We start from the raw sequence: 23,348 nt of genomic DNA, 5'->3' as shown, positions 1-23,348 counted from the left end.
TCCCTTTCGTGCACACACACCCCAGGCAGGCAGGCAGGCAGGCAGGAGCACACACACCCACCCACATCCACCCTCGCACCCACACAGGGAAGGGTAGGTAGGCGCTACCGCTGGAGGTCAAGTAGGGAGTCAGGGCACCCTGGGCGGGTGGGCCGGACAGGATGGCAGCAGAGAAAAAAGGACACCACGGGCACGATTAGGTTTTGGCCTTTAGTCTGAAAAAGTGTTGATTGAAAGTGTACAACAGAGAGCGGGTGCAAGCGGCTGGGGGCCATGGAGCCGCCAATAAAAAAAGAATGTCCTTAAATAAAGTTCACAGAGTAAAAACCAGAACCACCAGTCCTTCCCTCCAACACAACGAGCACAGGCAGAGAACCGGCGATGAGCCCCAAGGAGCAAGGACGAGGCTGGGGAGGACAGCAGAGGCTCCCAGGCTGCTGTGTGGAGGGAGAGCCCTCTTTGGAATGGGCTGAGCAGAGCCACCCAGCTCCCCCTGCACACCTCATAACCACCACTGCTAAGGCTAAAGGAAAAAGACAAAACTCAGTCTCAGTCCGGAGGGCTCAGAAAACAGTCTAGGTGGGCAGGGGTCTGGACAACTGCTAGTCCCGCTTGGCCTTCTTCTTGTTGTCACTGTTGCCATTTTCTTCAGCCCCCTCAGTAGAGAGCACCTCCTCCAGTTTCCGCTTGCCACTCTCTGGCTGAAGCTCTGCTGTGTTTCGGGGCTTGAAGCATATGATGATGCAGGTCATGTTGTCACACCCTGTACCGTCCCCAGAGGTGTCTGGTGCCAGGCACTGATCCAGCAGCTACAAAAGGGATGGGGTAGCTCAGCTTCAGGGTTTGAAAACCTTCCTGGGAACCTAAAGTCCCACAAGAGGGCTGGCCTTGCTGAGACAGGATGGCAGAAGGAGGGAATGGGCAACAGGTATCACAAAACACCACCTGCTAGACCATGAGGCCTAAAGATAAATCAGGGAAATGAGGGAAAGTGGAACTTTCTAGTCAGAGTTTAGTATGTCAGTAATTAGTGTAGAGTCTGGTCTTAACTCAGGTCTAAAGAGAAAACCTTGGATACGCAGACCAAACACCCTCTCCTCTACCCGGGGACTTACCTCTTCCACGATGGATGACAATAACCGAAGCTCCCCATTTTCATCACGCTGGCTGATCTTGGATTGAATAAAGTCTATAACTTCCTGGCTGCTCATCACATTCCTGGGGTCAGAAACAACACTCAATCTCCTTTAGTCCCACCAAGGCAGAGTAGACAAATATGAATAGAGGTGACAGGTGGCCCAGACAACATAAACACCCACAGACACTGTCAACTCTGCCTTAGGCTTGGGGGTCTTGACACTGAGCTGCCTATCTGGGCTCTAATTCTAGAGCAGCTTGAGAAAAGGGGCTGAATATAGCCATTAGGATGACAACGCAGCTGAGAGCCCTACAAAAGTAATGCTATGGGCGGAAAAGGGAGTTTTAGGGTGTTTTGCCAGTGCTCACCAGATGCCATCACAGGCAATGACCATGAATTCGTGATCATCAGTGAGAGTCAGCACCTTGATGTCAGGGAGGGCCGAAATCATCTGTTCCTCAGGTGGTAAGTTCTTGTTTCTCTTATAGAAGTGGTCTCCTGAAGTAAAGGAATGGCTGGTTGAAGAGGTAGTAGTTTGAGCACTTCTCACAGATTTGGGTTTGAGGCCAGTCAAATCCTGACATTCCCCCCTGCCCTTCTTTTTTTTTTCTTAACTGGCCGCACTTATGGCATATGGAAGTTCCTGGGCACGGGACTGATTGAGCCACACCTGCAGCAACGCTGGATCCTTCAACCCATTGCTCTGGCCAGGGATCGAACCCACACCTCCGCAGCAACACGAGCTGCTAGTCAGGTTCTTAACTGACTGCATCACAGCGGGAACTCCTTGTTTCCCATCTTTACAAAGTTCCATAATCTAGTGGAATGTTCTTCTGGTTTCAGCCCTGTCAATGGGTTGCTGAACCTTAGGTCAGTTTTAACCTATCTTTCATCATCCAGAAATGATATAGCTATCTTACCTATTTCACAGAGATGTTTAAGGGACAGAGGTGGTAGATACAAAAGTACTTAGAAAGTCTTTCCCATGATTTCCTGGCCCTTACCAATGGCTCTGGAGAGGTTGAGGCCACCGTTGACTCGCCCGTCCATGGTGACCTTGCCACCAGCATTCTTGATGCGTGCCAGCTCCACTTCATCCTCTGGTTTGTGGTCATAGGACATGTCTAAAGCTTTGCCAGCCTCAGACACCACACAGCGGGAGTCTCCTGCATTGGCTACAATCAACTGCTTCCCTCGTATCAGAGCCACCACCGCTGTGGTGCCACTGTCAGAGCCAGGCTTAAAAGGAAGAAAGGAAGCATCATGGGCACTCCTAGACCCCAGCTCTACGCATTCCCATATGTTTTCTCCTCTCACTAGGACCACCAAGAGAGCTTTAACAGACAGGAGGAGCAGAGATTTATTCTCCCCAGAGACCACAGCATGTGGGACCCTCCCTTTTCTGAGATAATTCTACCCAGAAGACCTAACGCCTCTAGCAGAATAAATCCCTCCTCCCATGACCATGACTTCAGTGCTAAGAGAGGAAGGGAACCCCTCTCCCAAAATAAAATTCAGAAGATTCACCCTGGCCTCTTGGCTTTCCCAGATTCACCGGCCTCCTTCCCCACATACCTCCTCTTTGCCTTCCATCCCAGGGACCATCATCTCCTCTTCTTCTTCCTCATCCTCTTCAGCCTCCTCAGTGTCATCCTCGTCTTCCTCATTCTCTGCCTCTTCACTGCTGTAGCCATCTTCTTCCTCACTGCATTCCTGCCAGAGGGATGATCCCAGGCTACTGAGACTAGGATCATCCCCCTGCCCTTCCACCCAACTCACACTCAGAAGCAAGAGGCCCTGTCTGAAAAGAGATCCTCAAGACACTGAAAGATGCAAATAAATGATCATAATGGGAAAATGTGGGGGAAGGGAGAGAGGACTAGGATAGATATAGCTGATATCCTGAACCAGGTTTGGCGGTCACTAGCAGGAAGTCCTGGGGAAGACCAGTCAAAAGCGCCTTCCAGGTAAGATGACCAGAAAAAAGTTCCCAGAAAAAGAAACACCCAAATATCCAAAGTAACAACCACTATATTCTTGTTCTCTCTTTGGGAGACAGACTATGAAAGACCAAAACTAGATCTAATTGTTATAATGTCAACAAAGGCAGAGGTAAGAGGGTTAATGGTACCTGTGCTGGTGGAGGTAATAAATTCAAGAAAAGCTTAGACTATAGCTGGGGGATGATATCAGACTAGGAGATGGAAGAGTAGAAAGCTGTGCATGGCGACTAAAAGGGCCCTATCCACGACTTCAATGTCTGTCTGCCCTCAATGGGCCCTTACCTCACTGTCTTCCTCTTCCTCCTCCGCCTCATCTGACTCATCCTCACTGTCCTCAAAGAACTTGGACTTAGCAACTCGAGGCAGCTTGTCAGAGGCTGAAGAGCAGGAAGGCCCAGCCTCACCAGTGGGAGTGCCAGGCTCACCCCCTTGGCCTGCCTCAGTCCCACGTTCCGAGTTGGAGGAAAGGCCTGTGTGAGCCTTGGCTGTGGGGCCATTTTCCTCTGAAGAAGTTTCCCTAGATGGGTCCTCAGGTCCCGCCTCCCCATTGAGGCCCTGGGACCCTGCTTCCTCGCCTGTCCCAGCTCCAGATTTGCTGTGGGGAGCACCCTTGTGACAGTTCTGCCCATAGCGTGTCAGCAGCTCTTCAATAGTCATGGTAGCCTCTTCATGCAGTAGTGCAGCCTCCTCGTTGTCCACTGCAGGGAAGAGGCTAAATCAGCGCCCCCTTGCCAGACTCCTCATGGACTCAGCCCCTTACTACCTGCACAGCCTTTGCAACGTGACCTCCAACCGCCCCACCACCTCACACTCCTAAGGCTCATTTATCAAACCTCACATAATACTGGCCTCCTGAGACTACCCTTGGTCTTTGCCTTTCACCCTTCTTCTTAGTCAAAGGCGCACTAGTTACTATACGTCCCCTGTCAACTCTCGTTTTTTCATTGCTAAGTTGAAAACCCCATGCTGTGAGGACCCAGGAAGTCTACAGTGCTAGTCCAGGTCTGGGGCCCAGGCTTAATGACTGGCTGCTATGGCTAGGAGCAGCTCCAGTCTTGAAAAAAGATCACATAAACATTACTAGGAACCAGAAAGACCCCATCACAAATAACGAAAGATAATGTATACAAAAATGCTTACAATGGCAACACTATGCACTCAACAAAAGTTAATCATCTCTCTCCTTTTCATAACCACCTGCAATACAGGAGATTCCTTAACATGAGGACTTCCCGGGACCTAAGAAGGCATCTTCTTTTAGAATTAACTCATAAATAAAGAATAGTTCTTTCAAATGCCAATTTCCTCCAAATAAGGGATGCCACACTCACCATCATCTTCATCAGCCACTTTTTCTTTTTCATCCTCATCCTCAGTGGGTCGCCCTGCAATCTGTGCCAGCTCTTTAATGACTTCCTCAGTGGTCAGTTTGGCATCAATAGCCAAGAAGGCATCTTCCAAAGCCTGAATATAAGCAAAATAGTATGAGGCAAATGTAGGAAAAAGTACAATGGTACAATGAATTGCCTATAAAGAATCCTGGGCACAAGGAGGGGATGCAAATTAGAGTGTGATCTGCCACACTATGAGACGTTCATAGGCAAATAAATGAAAAACAGTTTATAGACTTGGGAATCAATAAGGCAGCTCTAAAAAAGGCCTTAACATGCTGCTAAGTACAGAATTCTTTAAGAAAAAATACAGTAAAAAGAAGCTAGGTAGGTGGCAGTGGAAAAGGAAAAGCCAGGGAATGGAAAACAAGGAAAGACTATAGAAGTAGAGAATGAATAGTGTGGGAAGACAGACCTTCTGTAGCTTGCCTTCTTTGTAGGCCTTCTGATCCTTGATGATGTCAGGAAGATATTTGGCACAGTACAAGGCAACTTCCTCCCCTAGAAAAAAGGTAAAGTCTCCCAGAGCACTGCTACTCATACACAGAAAGGGATACAATATCAACACACCTCACTAGGGTGAATCCTAAGGGTTGAGGAGATGAGTTATCTTAGAACAAATGAAACCTATTAGAAAGACAATGCTTTGGGAGTTCCCGCCATGGCGCAGCAGAAACAAATCCGACTAGGAATTATGAGGTTGTGGGTTCGATCCCTGGGTGGGTTAAGGGTCCGGCGTTGCCATGAGCTGTGGTGTAGGTCGAAGATGCGGCTCGGACCTGGCGTTGCTGTGGCTGTGGCATAGGCCGACAGGTGCAGCTCTGATATGACCCCTAGCCTGGGAACCTCCATATGCTGCAGGTGCAGCCCTAAAAAGACAAAAGACAAAAAAAAGAAGACAATGCTTTGCTAAGTTCTGACCCAGAAAATGGACTTCACCATCACCTCTCTCAGAGCTGTTATCAATATATCCCATGTCTTTTCTCATTTGCATACTTAGTTTTCAGTGAAAAAGAGATAAATGCTAATATAGGAAGAGGCTTCTTGGATTAAAGCAAGGTCCGGTGGGATTAAGAACCAACACAATATCCTACTGGGAAGGAATGGCAGAACAGAGAAAAACAGCACCAGGCAGGAAGTGATATCTGAGGACCAGAATCCTGGAAAGTAAAAGAACAAAGAACCCGGAACTGGGGTCCTAGAATGTTACCAATATGATCTGCTCAAGTTACCTCCATGTCCATCGTAGACAGAAAACATGGCTGTCTCGCTGTCCAGCTCAGGAATACAGTTGTGAGCATCCTAGGAAAAAGAGCATAATCAGTGTTTCTCAAGGTCAAGGGAAAGGCTTCCTTGTGCACCTTAGGTCATAAGGATCACTTTCACACTTTAATCTCACTAACCCTTCCCTGGCTGACCTACACGGCCTAGAAATAAGAAAGGAAGATGGGATGATAAAGTAAGAACAGTACAGGGAAGGGAGAAAGGGATGGGGGCAAGGGAGGGAAGGGGAAAAAGGAAAGGAAGGAGGGAGGGAAGAAGGGAAAGAGATGAATCAGGTCACTACCTCTGCAGTCTAGCAGCCTCAGCCTAGGAGATGTCAGTCCAGATGGCAGAATGTTTGGCTGTTGGAACTCTAGACCTGACCCTTTTGGATTTGTGGCAACTATGGGAAGAACCAGAATAAAGGATCTTTAAAGTCACTTCCAGACCCATTCTATGAATCAGTGAACTTCAAGGAAGAAAATGTTAGGGAAGATAGTAAAAGGGACCTGAGGGCATTACTGACCTGAAAAGTTTCTAGGAGATCCTAAGATAGCCTGAGCAACAACACCAGAAATTGGCAAAGCTACCACTTACTACAGCCACCACCCCACAAAAGTACCATCTAAACAAATTATTCTTCTTTTTTTTTTAAATAATGATTTTTATTTTTTCCATTATAGCTGGTTTACAGTGCAAATTACTCTCTTCTCTTAATGTTTAACTCACTTAAGAAGTTATTACCCCCAGGCTAGGTGGAGACATAATTACAAAAGATTATCTTTTCAACAAATAGTTATTAAACTACACTGTGCTTAGTACTTGTTAACTGGAATTTACCATGCCCCATTAAATCAGCCTTCCCACCTCCTTACTCTAGCTGGAATGGAGATACCATTTAACTCTGAAGGCAGAGCACACCTGAAGAGCAATCTGCAATGGCCCTGCCACACCAACATTTTGTTTGGGAGGCTGGGCTTGAACAAATTCTTCTAATAATGAAACTCTGCCACCCGAAACTAATATGCCAGGCTAAGCCAAAGTTGAGCCAAGACTGTCAGATCTAGATAAAAGGGTATCAGGCAGGAGTTCCCAGAAACGAATCTGACTAGCATCCATGAGGACACAGGTTCGATCCCTGGCCTCGCTCAGGAGCTTGGGGATCTGGTGTTGCCGTGGGCTGTGGTGTAGGCTGCAGGTGCAGTTCAGATCCTGAATTGCTGTGGCTGTGGCGTAGGCCAGCAGCCATAGCTCTGACTGGACCCCTAGCCTGGGAACCCCCACATGCCTTGGGTACGGCCCTAAAAAGACAAGACAAACCAACCAAAAAAGGTACAACAGCTTAATTTGCCCCATCTTGGAAAACAACCCAAGCATCCTTTCAGGTACTCTCTACAGACAAAAAGGATATAATTAGCTATTTACTTTGATTAATTATCCTTGTATAAACTTAAAAGGTCTCCTCTGTCTTTCAGTTGTTAACATTTTACATTTCCTGATTATATTGATATTCAGGAGATCTGAATGTAGTAGTTCTGTTGTCCCTAAAATAAGACTCTGCCTTTATTATACAAGTCTAAAAAATAAAATGTAGTTATTTTAAAGTAGAGAAGGAGAGCACTGAAAAGGAGCTACTCTTGTACTTCTGATTGTCTCCAGGAGAAAGTGCCCCAGAAGCTAATGTGCATCCACAGAAGGCCTTTGGTGGCCTATCTACAGCGATTACCACAACTGCCTCTTAGCCTCATCCCTAGGATCTAGACAACACCACACATCAAAGGTCATCATCATATTCTTCTTCTTTTTAGGGCCACACCCAAGGCATAAGGAGGTTCCCAGGCTAGGGGTCAAATCAGAGCCGAAGCCACTGCCCTACATCACAGCCACAGCAACGCCAGACCTAAGCAGTGCCTGCAACCTACACCACAGCTCATGGCAACGCCAGATCCTTAACCCACTGAGTGAGGCCAGGAATCGAACCTGCATCCTCATGGATACTAGTCAAATTTGTTTCTGCTGAGCCACAACAGGAACTCCTCAAAGGTCATCTCTTTCTCTCTCCATCTTCCAACCACTCCACCACCAGCCATGCTGACTTTCCTCCCCTCTAAGCTAGGGTTCATCTTACTGGGCCTTCCTCTCCTCTCACCAACATCTTAGCACCTACTTGTCTTTTATGACTGTCTTTTGCCCCAGCATCCTCTACCAGTGATTTCCAAATTTTAATGTGCCTGAGAATTCATTTGGGTACACGCACCCTTATGTTCACAACAGCACTATTCACAATAACCAAGACACGGAATCAACCTAAATATCCACCAACAGATGAATGGATTAAGAAGATGTGGTACACATACACAATAGAATATACTACTCAGCCGTAAAAAAGAATGAAATACTGCCATATGCAGCAACACAGATGCCACTAGAGATTCTCATACTATGTCAGAGAAAGACAAATACCATATGATATCACTTATATGTGGAATCTAAAAAATGGCACATGACCCTATGTACAAAACAAAAACAAAGGACAGACTTGTGGTTGCCAAGGGGAAGGAAGGAGGGAGTGGGATGGACTGGGAATTTGGGCTTAGTAGATGCAAAATATTACATTTAGGAGTTCCCGTCATGGCTCAGTGGTTAACGAATCCAACTAGGAACCATGAGGTTATGGGTTCGATCCCTGGCCTCACTCAGTGGGTTAAGGATCCCGCGTTGCCGCGAGCTGTGGTGTAGGTCACAGATGCAGCTTGGATCCCGTGTTGCTGTGGCTCTGGTGTAGACCGGCATCTACAGCTCCGATTAGACCCCTAGCCTGGGAACCTCCATATGCCACGGGAGCGGCCCAAGAAAATGGCAAAAAGACAAAAAAAAAAAATTACATTTAGAATGGATAAATAATGAGGTCCTATTGTGTAGTACAGGGAACTATATCCAAACTCATACAGAAGAGATGTTCTGGGTAGTCAGGACATATTAGTGAACAAAATAAAGACTCTTACTTCATTAAACAAAAAAACTCTTACATTCTAGTGAGGGATACAGACAACAAACACAATCAGTGAATAAATTATACAGCAGAGTGGTATACTCCACATAGAAAGAGGGTAGCGCTATGGAATAAAGAGAAAGCAAACAGGTCTGAGAGGACAAAAAAGCAGTGGGAGATCCTTGAGACACAACACAGTAATGGTACGCTACACCCATAAGAAACCACGTCTCTGCAGACACTACCTAGGTCATGCTGTGCGCGTCTTAATTAGTTTCAGCAAAACAGTTGTGTCACATTAATGTTGATTTTAATTCTGCTAATTTTGTAGTTTGGTTTGCTGGCATGGAATTTACATTCAGTTCTGTGTTTATACACACTTAAGTAACATTAAATTAAAATCATTTTAGTGAATACTGGAGTTCCACAAATTTCACTTTCCTTTTAAAAAAAAAAGTCCATGGAAGTTCTCCAAGATATTCTGTTACATAAAGCAAGCAAAGTGCATAACGATATATTTAGTAAGCTGCTTTTTGTGTAAGAGGGAGCATAGGAATAGATATTTGTTTTCTCATACTTTAATACTACAAGGATACACAGAAGACTAATAAAAGTAAACTGTGGGAGGGCATGAGGGTGCAGACAGACAGATGGGAGTAAGAATGAACCAAGGGAATGTTTAGCTTTTTCAAAAGTAAATTAAAATTTTTAAGACTCAATATATACTAAGATTTGAGAGGCTGGTGGTCCAACTAATTCCACATTGGGGGGGTGTCGTGTCTTGACGGCAGCTTGCAGAAGTTCCCAGGCCAGGGATCAAACTCAAGCCACAGCAGTGACAATGAGAATCCTTAACCACCAGGCCACCAGGGAACTAGAACTAATTTCACTTTTTGGGTAGAGAGAGAAGCAGTCTTCCTGTCCAAAACTTCCAGTGGAATAAAAGAATTAACTGGTCTTTCTCTGTAATACAATGCTAAATTACAGCAGTACCATCTATTTTGAACCCACTCTGCTATTAAAAAAAAAAAAAAAATCTTTATTTTTTTTCCTTTTTACGGCCGCGCTCATGGCATATGGAGGTTCCCAGGAGAGGGGTTGAATCAAAACTGCAGTTGCCAGCCTACACCACAGCCACAACAATGCCGCATCGAAGTCACATCTGAGACCTACACCACAGCTCATAGCAACACCAGATCCCCAACCCAAGAGCAAGGCCAGGGATTGTACCTGCATCCTCATGGAAACTAGTCTGATTTGTTTCTGCTGTGACACAATGGGAACTCCTCTGAAAAAAAAATTTTTTTTTCCTTTTTAGGGCAGCACCCATGGCATATGGAAGTTCCCAGGTTAGGGGTCTAATTGAAGCTGCAGCTGCCAGTCTACAGGTCTACACCAGAGCCACAGCAATGCCAGATCCTGCCAGATCCGAGCCGCTTCTGCAACCTACACCACAGCTCATGGCAACACCGGATCCTTAACCCACTGAGCAAGGCCAGGGATTGAACCTGCATCCTCATGGATCCTAGTCGGGTTCACTACCACTGAGCCACAACAGGAACTCCAAAAAATATTTTTGATTTATCTGTTCCTAACTAGATCAGTGATTTTGAAGCAGAAGATCTAGCATCAGTGAACATATGAAAAAATATTTAACCTCAATAGTAATCAAAGAAATGGACACTGAAAAAACAAGTAATTAGGGAGTTCCTGTCGTGGCTCAGTGATTAATGAACCCGACTAGGATGCAAGTTCGATCCCTGGCCCTGCTCAGTGGATTAAGGATCTGACGTTGTCATGAGCTGTGGTGTAGGTTGCAGACTCGGCTCAGACCTCGAATTGCTATGGCAGTGGTATAGGCTGGCAGCTGTAGCTCTGATTTGACCCCTAGCCTGAGAACTTCCATGTGTGGCAGGTGCGGCCCTGAAAAGACAAAAGGCAAAAAAAGGGAATTATCCTTTTATGCAAATTAGACTGACAAAAGATTAACAGTATCCAGCCGTAATAAAAGGGAAGATAAAAACCGATTCTCAGGGAGTTCCCTTTGTGGCTCAGAGGTTAATGAACCTGAGTAGAATCCATGAGGATGCAGTTTCAATTCCTGGCCCCCCTCAGTGGGTTAAAGATCTGGCATTGTTGTGAGCTATAGTGTAGGTAGCAGACAAGGCTCAGATCTGGCACAGATGTGACCCGAAGGTCACAGATGCTGCTCAGATCTGGCGTTGTTGTGGCTGTGGTGTAGGCCAGTGGCCACGGCTCTGATTTGACCCCTAACCTGGGAACCTCCATATGCCACAGGTGGGGCCCTAAAAAAAAAAAAAGAAAAAAGAAATTAAAATGAAAACAAAACCAAACAAAACCACACTCTCATATTCTTTTTTTTTTTCCCCCTTGCTTTCTAGGGCTGCACTTGCAGCATATGGAAGTCAGAGATGAGCAGCTGCCAACCTATGTATCCCACAGCCGTAGCAACATGGGATCCGGGCTGCGTCTGCAACCTACATGACAGACCAGGGATCGAACCTGCATCCTCATGGGTACTAGTCAGGTTCATAGCCCGATGAGCCACAATGAGAACTCCCACATTTTCATATTCTGACCAACAGGAATATAAACTAGTAGTTTTCCTGGAGGACAATTTGGTAATAAGCATCAAAATTTCCAATGTGCAGGAGCTCCTGCTGTGGTGCAACAAGATCGGCGGTGTCTTGGGAGCACTGAGACACAAGTTCAATCCCTGGCTGGCACAGTGGGTTAAGGATCCCATGTTGCTGCAGCTGCAATTTAGATCTGATCTCTGGCCCAGGGGCTCCACAGGCCTCGGGGCAGCCAAAAAAGAAAAATGAGAAAAAAAAAATTTTTGTTCTAATGTGCATGTCTTTTGATCTAGTAATTTGACTTCTAAAAGTTTATTTTTGGGGAGTAATAACACAAAGATACAAAGATATGAAGAATGTTCATTACAGCATTATTTATAATAAAAAACAATGATAACCACTGAAACTGACAGAGAGTTCCTGTCATGGCTCAGCAGTAACAAACCTCACTAGGACCCATGAAGACACGGGTTCGATTCCTAGCCTTGTTCAGTGGGTTAAGGATCCGGCGTTGCCATGAGCTGTGGTGTAGGTCACAGACTGGGCTCGGATCCTGAGTTGCCGTAACTGTGTAAGCTGGCAGCTATAGCTCCAGTTAGACCCTTAGCCTGGGAACTTCCATATGCTGCACGTGGGGCCCTAAAAAGACAAAAAAACTTCCATGAATAGATTAGATTATAAGCAGTACAACTCTCCAATGGAATATATGCAACTGTTAGAGAAATTATAAATATGTTTATTCAGAAATAAGTTCACAATATATTAAATGATAAGGAGTTCCCACTGTGGCTCAGTGGGCTAAGAACCCTACATAGTCTCCATGAGAATATGGGTTTGATCCCTGGCCTTGCTCAGTGGGTTAAGGATCTGGGCGTTGCCTGCAAGCTGTGGCATAGACCATAGATGTGACTCAAATCTCATGTTGCTGTGGTGTAGGCCAGCAGCTGCAGTTCCAATTCAACCCCTAGCCTGGGAACTTCTGTGTGCCATGGGTGCAGCCATAAAAAGAAAAGGAAAAAAAAGAGAGAAAGAAAAGAAAATACATTAAGTGATAAAAAGCAAAAAAAATTTTTTTAAAATCTGTATGTATATGTTACAAGTCTGAAAGATCGCCTGGCCCAGTAACTTCTACACACCATGGTTATGGCCAAAAAAAACCAACAAACAAACAAAAAAAACCCTTAGTGGAAGGTGAGATTTATCTCCTACTTTTCCAGATTTTTATTTTTGTACAATTAGCTACACTGTTTCATTCTGAATAATGACAACAAAATAAACCTATGAATTATCCTTAAGCTGCCAAACTTTCATATACTACATGATCTCTGCCAAACTATCTCTTAGTGTGCCTCAATTTTACCCTCTATGATACGGAATAAGAATATCTACATTTGGAGTTCTCTTGCAGCTCAGCATGTTAAGGATAGGCATTGTCACTGTAGCGCCTCAGGTCACTACTGTAGCATAGGTCTGGCCTAGGAACTTCCACATGCTCCAGGTACAGGCAAAAAAAAAAAAAAAAAAGAATATCTACATCACTTATATCAGCACAACACTATCGTGTGAGGATGATGTAAAACACGTAAGAATTCTTTATAACTGGAATGTAATATATATTTATTCTGCTCTGAAATTTAGCACCTGGTTTACATTTGTTTTCTATCTTCTTTTTCTCAAAGAGGAAAATGCCCACCATAAAGATTCATCTTACGGTTTGAGGTCTCAGTTCTTAGAACTACACCACATTACCTTCTCTTCCTGGGGAGACCGTGGATCTCTATCACTTTGGATCTACATCCAGGAGGAACTGCTCTACCTTCTTTACCCATGTCTTTCTGTCCCTTCTGAACTAGAGCTAAGTGTTCCAACACTGTCTCTTAGCAGTCTAGAAAAACTCATCCAACCTTGCATAACCTGACCAACTGCTTTTTTTTTAATCCCTGAATCAGAACCACTAAGTATCACTAGTCATAAAATGTCAGGAAATCACATTGATTATAGTCACTATTTACATTTGGGTTCCCCCCTCTATTTTGCATCGACTCTTAAATATATATATATTTTACATATAATAAAGGGCCACACCCACGGCATACGGAAGTTGCCAGGCCAGGGATCAAATTGGAGCTACAGCTGACAGCCTACACCACAGCCATAGCCACTTGGCATCCAAGCCGCATCTGTGACCTACTCCACAGCTCACAGCAATGTCAGATCCCCAACCCACTGAGCAAGGCCAGGGATCAAACCCACATCCTCATAGTCAGATCCATTCCCACTGTGTCACAACGGGCACTCCCACTCTTAAATATATTAACCCCAGCCAGTCACTAACCTTTCCCATACAATTCAAGTTCTCAATGCTATTTTCCTCTGATTCTTAGCAGATGAACTAACCCCTTACTTTACTCAAGATCAAGGTCATATTTCAAGATCTACTTCACCTTCCCTATTCTAACTCAAAACTCCTAACTTCGCCTTCACTTCTACCTCAAAAGCAGTATTTTTCCTTTTTCTAGATTAACATTTCCTCTTAAACTCAAACCCTTCTTCAAAATCATACTTCACAGAGCAGGCAATACTGTCACAGCAATGCAAATAGCCATTTTGCAGGCTTCATTCTCCCCAACCATTGTATGTAATTAAATAGTACAAACCATGTCAACTTTCTTGAAAGTTCTCTTGGGTTCTTTGAAGAAGTGTAGTTCCATTCTATGTTTCTGTAAGATGTCTTTTCTCCACCTCAAACTTAACATATGTAAACAGAGACTCAGCAGTCTCTAAAAAATTAGAGCCTCCCCTACATGTCTTATTTCTGTCACTGAAATCTTAACTCTCCCAGGCGACACCTAATATCAGTCCTCCTTGACTTCCTGGCAGTCTTTCAACGTCCATCACTGAGTCCTGCTGACTTTTCCCTCATAACTCATAACTCTGATCCTGGACTACTTTACTCTTAATATTTTAACCCTTCTCTTGTCATTACTTTCTATCCCTTGTAATCCAGCCTATACACATCTATCTAATTGCCAGATTAATCTCCCTAACCTTTAATTCCTAGGACCTTCAATGGACACTACTACAACAGATTAATTCCATACAATTTGCTGGCAATTTAAGGCACTCAATATATTCATTCCTATCCATCTCTACAACCTAGTCTCTTTAACTTGTGCCATTCCCCAAAAGAAAATACCCCGCTCTTGACAATGACCACCCTATGCCAGCAAAGTAGTAAGCACGCCTGCCTCAGTCTTTCCTCCTATCCTTTTTTCTTCTTCTTTTCTTTTTTTGTCTTTTTGTGTCTTTTTAGGGCTGCACCGTGGCATATGGAGGTTCCCAGGCTAGGGGTCCAGTCGGAGCTGTAGCTGCCGGCCTACACCACAGCCACAGCAACGCCAGATCCAAGCTGCGTCTTCAACCTACACCACAGCTCATGGCAACGCCAGGTCCTTAACCCACGAAGCAAGGCCAGGGATTGAAACCCGAAACCTCATGGTTCCCAGTCAGATTTGTTTCTGCTGTGCCACGACGGGAACTCCCCAGTCCTTTCTTCTAATACTTGTTCTTCTTCCACTTTCCTCCTCCCCATGTTACCTATAAATACTCTTTCCTGAAGACCAAGTTAGTGTCACCACCTTCAAGAGATCTTTTTTCTTTGTGCCCATGCCCATGGCATGTGTAAGTTCCCAGGCCAGAGACTGAACCTGAACCACAGCAGTGACAATGCTAGGCCACTAGGGAACTCCCAAGAGATCTTCCTTAATCATACCAATACTCTGTGATCACTCCCCCATCTGAACTCTTTTAGTATTTACTGCCTCTACCAATAATTTGGCACTCAGCATATGCTATCTTATATTGGTATCCAACATTCCATAGGAGAAAATGGGAGTCTTAGGTCCAAAAGAACATGAAAACAGACTGTCTTAAGTTTCTTTATAGCTCTGGGGCCTAACACTATGTTCTGTAAATAGCAGAACTTCCATATTTGCTTATAATGATAAGTTCCCAGTTGCCTCAGAACAAATATCTTAAGAGATAATTCCTTTATTTACTACCCTAAACCTAGAGATGTATCATAACACAATAATCATTGACATGGTCTGGAAGAGATGATACTAAACCATATACCATAGCCTCTTCTGATTTTCCAGACAAGCAATATGTCTATTAATTTCTTTTTAACTTTTGGTTTCATTTTTATTGTGATAAAATGAACATAACATAAAACTCACCATTTTAACCATTTTTAAGTGTACAGTTCAGTAGTATTACATAAATTCACACTGTTGTACTACTATCACCACCATCCATTCCAGAATTTTTGTCTTCCAAAAAAATTGGGTGGGTCTGTTACTAATAAAGGCCTGGTTACCTTTCCTGATATGAATCTCCTAAGGTTACTGTGTCACTGGATCAACCGTTTAGATTTATGATAGTTAAATTTATCATCTGTGTCTTTCAATTCAAGAAAAAAGTGGGGGAGTTCCTGTTGTAGATCACCAGTAACGAACCCAACTAGTGTTCATGAGGATGCGGGTTCAATCCCTCACCCCGCACAGTGGGTTAAGGATCCAGTGTTGCAGCTCAGCTCTGGCGTTTCTATGGCTGTGGCACAGGCTGAGCACTGCAGTTCTGATTTGACCCCTGGCCTGGGAAGTTCCATATGAGTGGGTGCAGCCCTAAAAGGGAAAAAAAAAAAAAAAAGAAGACAGTTGGGAAGGGACTTACATACACTGAATGTTTTGTGTCACCCTAAAATTCGTATGTTGAAACTTCATCCCCAGTGTGATAGTATCTGGAGGTGGGGCCTTTGGCAGGTAATTAAGTCTTGAAGAAAGAGCCCTCATAAATGAGATAAGTGCCCTTATTAAGAGACCCCAGAGAGCTCCTTTGACTGTGAGGACATAGCTGGAACACAGCCATCTATGAACCAGGAAGTAGGCCCTCTCCAGACACCTTGATCTTAAACTTCCCAGCAGGGTTTCAAAGAGGTTTGTTTTTTTTTTTCCCCTTATTAGGGCCACACTACAGCATATGGAAGTTCCCAGGCTAGGGGCCAAATAGAGCTAAGCTGCCAGCCTACCAGCTTGTGGCAACACTGGATCCTAAAACCACATCCTCATGGATACTAGTTGGATTCTTAACCTGAGCTACAGCGAGAACTCCTCACAGAGTTAATTATACACCCATGTTCAGGGCAGCTTTATTCACAACTGCCAAAAAGTAGAAACAACCCAAGTGTTCAACAGATGAATATATAAACAAAATACAGTATCCATGTACAATGGAGCATTATTTAGCCTTAAAAAGGAAATTCTGACACATGCTACAACATGGAAGAACTTTGAGGACATTATGCTAAGTGAAATAAGCCAGTCACAAAGACAAATCTGTCTATATGAGGTACTTAGAGCAGTCAAATTCACAGAGACGGAGGAATGCGGAGTTGTTGCATGGGTAGTTTCAGTTTTGCAAGATAAAAAAGAATTCTGGAGATTGGCTGCACAACAATGTGAATGTACTTAATACTATTGAACGGTACGTTTTCAATGATTAAGATGGTAAATTTTATGTTATGTGTACTTTACCATACAAACATCCTATAAAGAAAAGCCCAGTCTCAGATGGCATCACTGTGAGTTTTACCAAATATTTAAGGAAGAATTAATAGTAATTCTCCACAAACTCTTCCAAAATACAGAAGAGAGGGTAACACTTCTCAAGCTTATTCTATGAAGCTAGTATTATCCTGATACCAAAATCAGACAGACATTACAAGGAAACTATAGATTTGGAATTCCCTGATGTCTCAGCAGGTTAAGGATCCACCATTGTCACTGCTGTGGTGAGGGTTACTGTTGAGGCGAGGATTTGACCCCTGGCCCTAGAACTTCTGCATGCCACAGGTGCTTCCCCACCTCCAAAAAAACCCTATAGACTTAATATTGCTAAGATAGTAACACTCATCAATTGATCTACAAATTCAGCACAATCCCCATCAAAATTCCTGGTGCTTTTTGTACAGAGATTGACAAGCTGATCCTAAAGTTCATAGAAAAGAACAAGAAAAAAAGACTAATACTTCCCAACTTCAAAACTTACCACAAGACAGTGTGGTACACAGATCAATGGAATGAAATTAAGAGTCCAGAAATAAACCCTCATATTTATGGTCAATTGATCTTAAACAATGATGCCAAGATAATTCTGAGGGAAAAGAACAATCTTTTAACAAATGCTGCTGGAACAAACATATCCAGAAGCAAAAGTAAAAAGCTGGACCCCTTCTTTACACAACAGACAAAAATTAACTCAAAATGGATCACAGACCTAAATGTAAGAGCCAAAATTACATTACAAAAACTCTTAATAGATAAACTGGACTTCATCGAAATCAAATTTTTTTTTGCTTCAAAGGACACCAATAAGAAAGCAAAAGAGGCTCCTCATAGCATGGGAGAAAATATTTGCACATACTATCTGCTAAGGGAGTTCCCATTGGGGTGCAGAGGAAATAAATCTAACTAGTATCCATGAGGATGTGGATTCAATCCCTGGCCTTGCTCAGTGGGTTAAGGATCTGGCATTGCTGTGAGCTGTGGTGTAGGTCACAGAGGCGGCTCAGATCTGGCAGTGCTGTGGCTGTGGCACAGGCCAGCAGCTGTACCTCCGATTCCACCCCTAGCCTGGGAACTTCCATATGCTGCAGATACAGTCCTAGGGAAAAAAAAGCGAAAAAAAAAAATCATATCTGACAAGAGACTTGTCCAGAGTATATATTAAAAAAGAGAAAGAAAGGAAAAAAACCCTCTTACATCTCCATAAAAAGACAAAAGAGAAAGCCCAAATAAAAATGAGCAAAGGATCTGAATAGACATTTCTCCCAGGATATATAAATGGCCAATAAGCACATGGAAAGTGGCTCAAACATCATTAGCCATCATGGAAATACCATCAAAACCACAATGAAACATTATTTCACACCCACCAGAATGGCTGTAACTGGGGGAAAAAAAAGAGATAACAGGTGTAGGTAGGATGTAGAGAAAATGACACCCTCATATATTGATGGTAGAAATGTAAAATTGCACAACTACTTTGAAAAATAGTTAAGCAATTCCTCAAATGTTAAACATGGAGTTGCTATATGACCCAGCAATTCTACTCCTAGGTATAAACTCAAGAGAAACAAAAACTTATTTCAAAGAGGGAATAATAACAGGCTTTTAAACTTGAAAAACTTGAACATGAATGTTCATAGCATCCTTATTCATAATGATCAAAATGTGAAAATCCAAACAGCAACTGATGAGTGGATAAAGGAAACGTGCGTACAACAGAATATTATTCAGGCATAAAAAGGAATGGGGTAATGATTGATTCATGACACAACACGGATGAACTTTAAAAACATTATGTTTAGCAAAAGCAAGAGAGAAAAGGTGATATATTTATATCCAATGTTCCGAACAGACAAATCCATAGGACATGTAAATTAGTGGTTGCTGGGGTTATAGGAGGAGACATAGGGAGTGACTGGTAATGGTTACAAGGTTTCTTTTGGGGGTGATGAAAATATTCTAAACCGTTAGTGGGTCATGGCTACACAATTCTGTGAATACATTAACTAATGAAATGTACACTTTAAATGGATATGGTACCTGAAGTATACCTCAACAAAGCTGTTTAAAAAGGGACCTATATATATGCTTTAAAGTATGCCTTAAGTTCAATTCTAAAGATCTGTGCTTCCAGACAGCACACTTTTAATGGCAGCTAACAATGGCAAGAACTACTAACCAGGTATGTCAAACTCCTATACTCAAATTCAAGCCCTTACCTCTCCAAGTACAACTCTTAAGATGAAAACCCAACAGAGGTTCAAAGGTTGGGAAGCAGTATCAACTACTGCTTGGGGACTGGTCAATAAATAATTTATGTAAAATACTCTTCATACACTGAAAAATAAGCTCTGATTATAACATCTAGTTGCTTGAGAACTTATAAAGGAATAGTATAGTAGAAAACAATTTCCTCCATATTCATGGACATAGACTTGCTATCATTTCATACTATATTTGAATTGTGAAGATTAGGTACTGCATGCCAATCAAATGAAAAAAAAAAAAAGCCCTTTTATGAAAGTTACTTAACTGCATCCTAGACAAAGGAATTCTGATCTGGTTCAATAAGTAAAAAGTGCTTTAAGGTACAGAAATGAGACACTAATCTGGGGAAGAGACAAATACTCTTCAGCCTCAGATGTCTTCTCTCAAGTGGAATCCAAAAGCATGCTTGTGGTATCTCATTTTATATTTCTCCTATTAATATAATGATTGAAACTATCATGCACGTATCTTAACTTTCTGCTCAACATTATCTATATTCAATTCTAGATAATCTTCTATGACCATTAATTAGCCAGCTTCTATACGGCAATTAAGAGCTAACCTACTCCAAATTATACTCTAGGTATTAATGCTGCCCTTTAAAAAAGGGGAAAATATTATATATATAAAATTCCTAATTTCCCATAGGGAGCAATTCTGTAACTTCCAGAGAACCTCATAACCAAAAACTAAAAGTACCCTAGTCTCTTTAAGACTACATCAACTAAAAGTGTTTTCAAATTGGACTTCTCATTAGCCACCAAAAACTCAGAGCCTTTCCAAATATATTTCTCAGGCACCCTTCCACAACCTACCTGTTAACTCCCAAAATACATACCTCAACCAGCTTGAGGATCACTCCAAACCATGGAGAAGGAAGAAGGGAAGGGGACATCAACTGTGGTATTTTGATTACCCCTCCTCAAAACACCCTGGTTCCACAGCAAGAGGGGCTAGAGAGAGGCAGAAAGTATAAAATGCCAGCTATTGATAGTTGCCATCCTTGCCTCAAGAGAAAGGATAAAATAGTACTCTCTTAGCCTGAATCTATGCATCAGTCAGGCTTTTAGCAACCTTTATAATGTGCATTGGTGTGATAAATGTAGCTCAACTAAATCATTAGGACCAAGCAAATTAAGGTCAATAGAATTAATAAGTGGAATTTTAAGTCCTAAAGGTTAAGAGGAACAGGAGTACACTTTCCAAAAAGATTAAGACTCACTCAAGAGGCTAGAAGTCCAAGTTATTTTCTTGCCATAGCAAAGAAACTGTTATACTTAAGGGAGAGAGAAAATAAAGCCAGAAGCAAAAGTATCATTGCAGCAGAACAGGATCCCATATAGGACTTGAAGTGTATTTTATTAGATATATTTAACTATTTAAACAAAAGTAAAATCAAATACTGCATAATAAGATTTTGAAACCCTAAGTGGTTATCTCCCAGGAGGAAGATTAGAATCTAAGGAATAGTCTAGTAAGATCTCTACAAACTAAACTGCCTCTGATGAAAACAGTCATGTTCTAATTACTAGAGGAGGAACCAAAAATGAAGGGAAATGCCCTGCAGAGAAGAAGCAAACAGTACAGAATCACTGGGCAAACAATTTGGAAAATTGAATATCCAAGCAACTCAATTTATAAAGAAAACTAGAAAGAGTAACAAAGAAATGGAAAAGCCACAGCAGAGAGGAGAGTCGAAAATACTGAAGAAGAAACCTGAAAGAAAAGCTTTATTATGAGATGAGACAGTCACCTCAAATCTTACCAAATTAACAGAAAATGTCATAGAAACAGAACTCCAAATCACCAGCTAATCCCAACCCCAGCCTTTAATTAAAGCTTTCCTTTGGAAGCTTCACCCAGATATTCCTACAAGTCAGACAATTACATTTACCAAGTACTCAGTAAGCTCAATACTGTGCACCACAGTCAAAAGTGAAGGCTTTACCTCAGCCTGACACAGAGAACAGTGCAGCAAGAGTCTTGAACCATTTCCATCCTACAGATCTTTCCTCCAAGGCACAAGTATCCTAATCTCTCCCAGCCTCAATTTCTGAGCAGTAAAGGGTGGGAGCCAATCTTAGTGAGATAACTATAGGATCCTCTCCATTCCGGAAATTTTACACCTAATGATAATGTCTCCTGTGGGTTCAAAATTTCACTTTGAGAACAAACCATTCAAGTTTACACTGTCATTCCAGAGCTAACCACAGGGAGGAGTGAGGGATTTGAAGAAATTCCCAAGGGAGACAGTATTTGCTGCTACCTGAAGCCCACCTAGTAAATGGATCAACCCTCAATCCCAGACAGAATTATGAGCATTTCCCTGGCTCCTCTGCCTAGATCTCCCGGTACTCTTCACAAAAACATGTCACACGTCTTTCCCCCTTCCCTTCCTACCATAGTTTTCTCCATTCTCCTTTGCAGTTTCCCATACAGTTGCCCAATACTATGCCTTTTTCTCCAGAATTTTTCCATAGCAAAATTTTCTATGAAAGAAAAAGAGTTCTCTGTACGTTAAGACAAAAAGTTGATGAAATTGTTGAAAATCAAGGAAACTATAAACTACAACAAGCACAGGCAAAAGACAAGTACCAAGTTTTAGAGAAATCCCGAGTGAGGAAAAAAAGAAAATCAAGCATTATAAAAAAAGAAATTATCGTGATGGACACAATTCAAGTTTTCCAAAGGCCATGAAAGGCCCTGAAACAAACAAGAGACAATTCTTGCAAGTCAAGTCAAACCTCCGAAATTAATTTGTGGTGCCCAGGGCCAGGCAACTAGGTATTAAGAATTTGAAACAGACCATTTACCCGGCTTCCTTTCACTGTCAAACTCCTCGTCCAAAGAACCCTCTCACATCACTTTTTTTTTTTTTTAAGTACACTCATTCACATCTATCCCCCTCTCCCTAGCAAAATCAATGGATAGTCCCTTTTCATCTTCACTCCCACACTAAACCTCACACCGTTTGCGAGCCTGGAAGGCTGGGTTAGCACGAGAGGATGGCGCGAAGGCACGGGGACGTCGGTCAGTGGGCGGAAGGTGCCTCTCCCCACATGGCCGAGCCCTCACCGCCAAGGTGGCCACCGGCACACGGTTCCCTAGCACCGGCAGCTCTCTCGCTGCCTCGGCCCCGCTCTCGCTGTCGCCCCCCAGATTGCTGCTCCGGTCGCAGGCTCTCGATTCGGACCCTTCCCCGAGGATGACCCCATCCCCCCGCTCCCTTTCTCCGTCGGGTTCCCGCCCTGCAGTCGCCAGCCTATGGGCCCCTCCCGCCTCACCTCCATGGAGACGCGCCAGCCTTGCATGGCGGAGAAGCCGTAGGGCAGCGGCAGGCGCGAGGCGCCGACCCCGTCCCCAGAGCACTTCACCGTGTTGGGCTGGGAGAGGTAGGCACCCATGGCGGCGGCTGACCGGCGACCTCAGGGGAAGGCGAGTGGGGCGCGACCCGTGCCGGAGCCGGAGCCCCGGGGGCGCGCGTGGCAGGAGCGGGCTAGACTGCGCGGCCGACGCAAGGTGCCGGTGAAAGGCGCGAGGCGGGCCAGGAGGCGGTAACGGGACGGGAGCAGAGAGGGAGCGGAAACGGAAACGGCACCGCTTCAGACCCCGCCCGGCCGGCGCGGCGCGGCACGGCGCCGCGCCGCGGGTAGTCATTTCCTTAGCAACTCGCCCCGCCCGCGGGGACAACGGCCCGCCCAACCGCCGCTCCCGCGAGACTGGCGCGGCCACGCCCACCAACGGCCGCGGCCTGCTTGGGGCGTCCCCGAGGGCTGCGCGTTGCCTCCAGCTCTGCCACCCTGTTCCCCGCCTCTTCTCCTGGCCTCTCGCGTTTTGCCTAAGCTCTTTTGTTTGGGACCTGGGGCTTCCGGTCCATCCTCCAGCGTGTCAGCTCCCTGTTTCCCCTCCGCGCCCGCAGACTCTGCGAACCGCGCCCGAAAAGGTTCACTTAAAGTTGGCTGGTATTTGTTCTGAGAGCATGAAGTATCCTGGCCAGGCCTTGTGAGGTCTGTGCGAGTGGGATGTGAGTCTTTTTGACAAAGAAAATGAAGACCTTGATCTATGACGT

The 23,348-nt window shown here is 43.9% G+C and overlaps 1 protein-coding gene across 3 annotated transcripts; it reads right to left on the bottom strand.

Moving 5' to 3' along the window:
• Nucleotides 1–191: 191 nt before the first annotated feature.
• PPM1G (protein phosphatase, Mg2+/Mn2+ dependent 1G) lies at nt 192–22,938 on the bottom strand. Of its 3 annotated transcripts, none has more exons than XM_047782394.1 (10): nt 22,564–22,938; nt 5,765–5,834; nt 4,948–5,033; nt 4,473–4,605; nt 3,424–3,839; nt 2,714–2,851; nt 2,143–2,377; nt 1,507–1,636; nt 1,116–1,218; nt 192–809 (listed from the first exon to the last, which is right to left on the bottom strand). In XM_047782394.1, exons 1-10 carry the CDS (start codon nt 22,681–22,683, stop codon nt 603–605), a joined length of 1,638 nt encoding a protein of 545 aa, XP_047638350.1. In that variant the 5' UTR covers nt 22,684–22,938; the 3' UTR covers nt 192–602. The 3 variants fall into 3 exon arrangements, with proteins under 3 accessions (XP_047638350.1, XP_047638351.1, XP_047638352.1); XM_047782395.1 differs by lacking the exon at nt 22,564–22,938 and adding an exon at nt 20,118–20,189; XM_047782396.1 differs by lacking the exon at nt 22,564–22,938 and adding an exon at nt 6,100–6,364.
• Nucleotides 22,939–23,348: the final 410 nt, after the last annotated feature.

Source organism: Phacochoerus africanus, chromosome 5 (genome assembly GCF_016906955.1).
Source record: "Phacochoerus africanus isolate WHEZ1 chromosome 5, ROS_Pafr_v1, whole genome shotgun sequence".
Classification (NCBI taxonomy): domain Eukaryota; kingdom Metazoa; phylum Chordata; class Mammalia; order Artiodactyla; family Suidae; genus Phacochoerus; species Phacochoerus africanus.
Note: the sequence above shows the minus strand (reverse complement) of the source record. Positions and strands in the feature narration are given on the sequence as shown.

What these genes read in the sequence shown, in the direction of transcription:
- PPM1G (XM_047782394.1), bottom strand. Translation starts at nt 22,683, where the DNA reads ATGGGTGCCTACCTCTCCCAGCCCAACACGGTGAAGTGCTCTGGGGAC. An exon ending in TGTCTACGATGGACATGGAG is followed by an intron (nt 5,034 to 5,764) that starts GTAACTTGAGCA and finishes CCTTTTTTCTAG; the next exon opens with GGGAGGAAGTTGCCTTGTAC. An exon ending in GGATGGAAGGCAAAGAGGAG is followed by an intron (nt 2,378 to 2,713) that starts GTATGTGGGGAA and finishes CTTCCTTTTAAG; the next exon opens with CCTGGCTCTGACAGTGGCAC.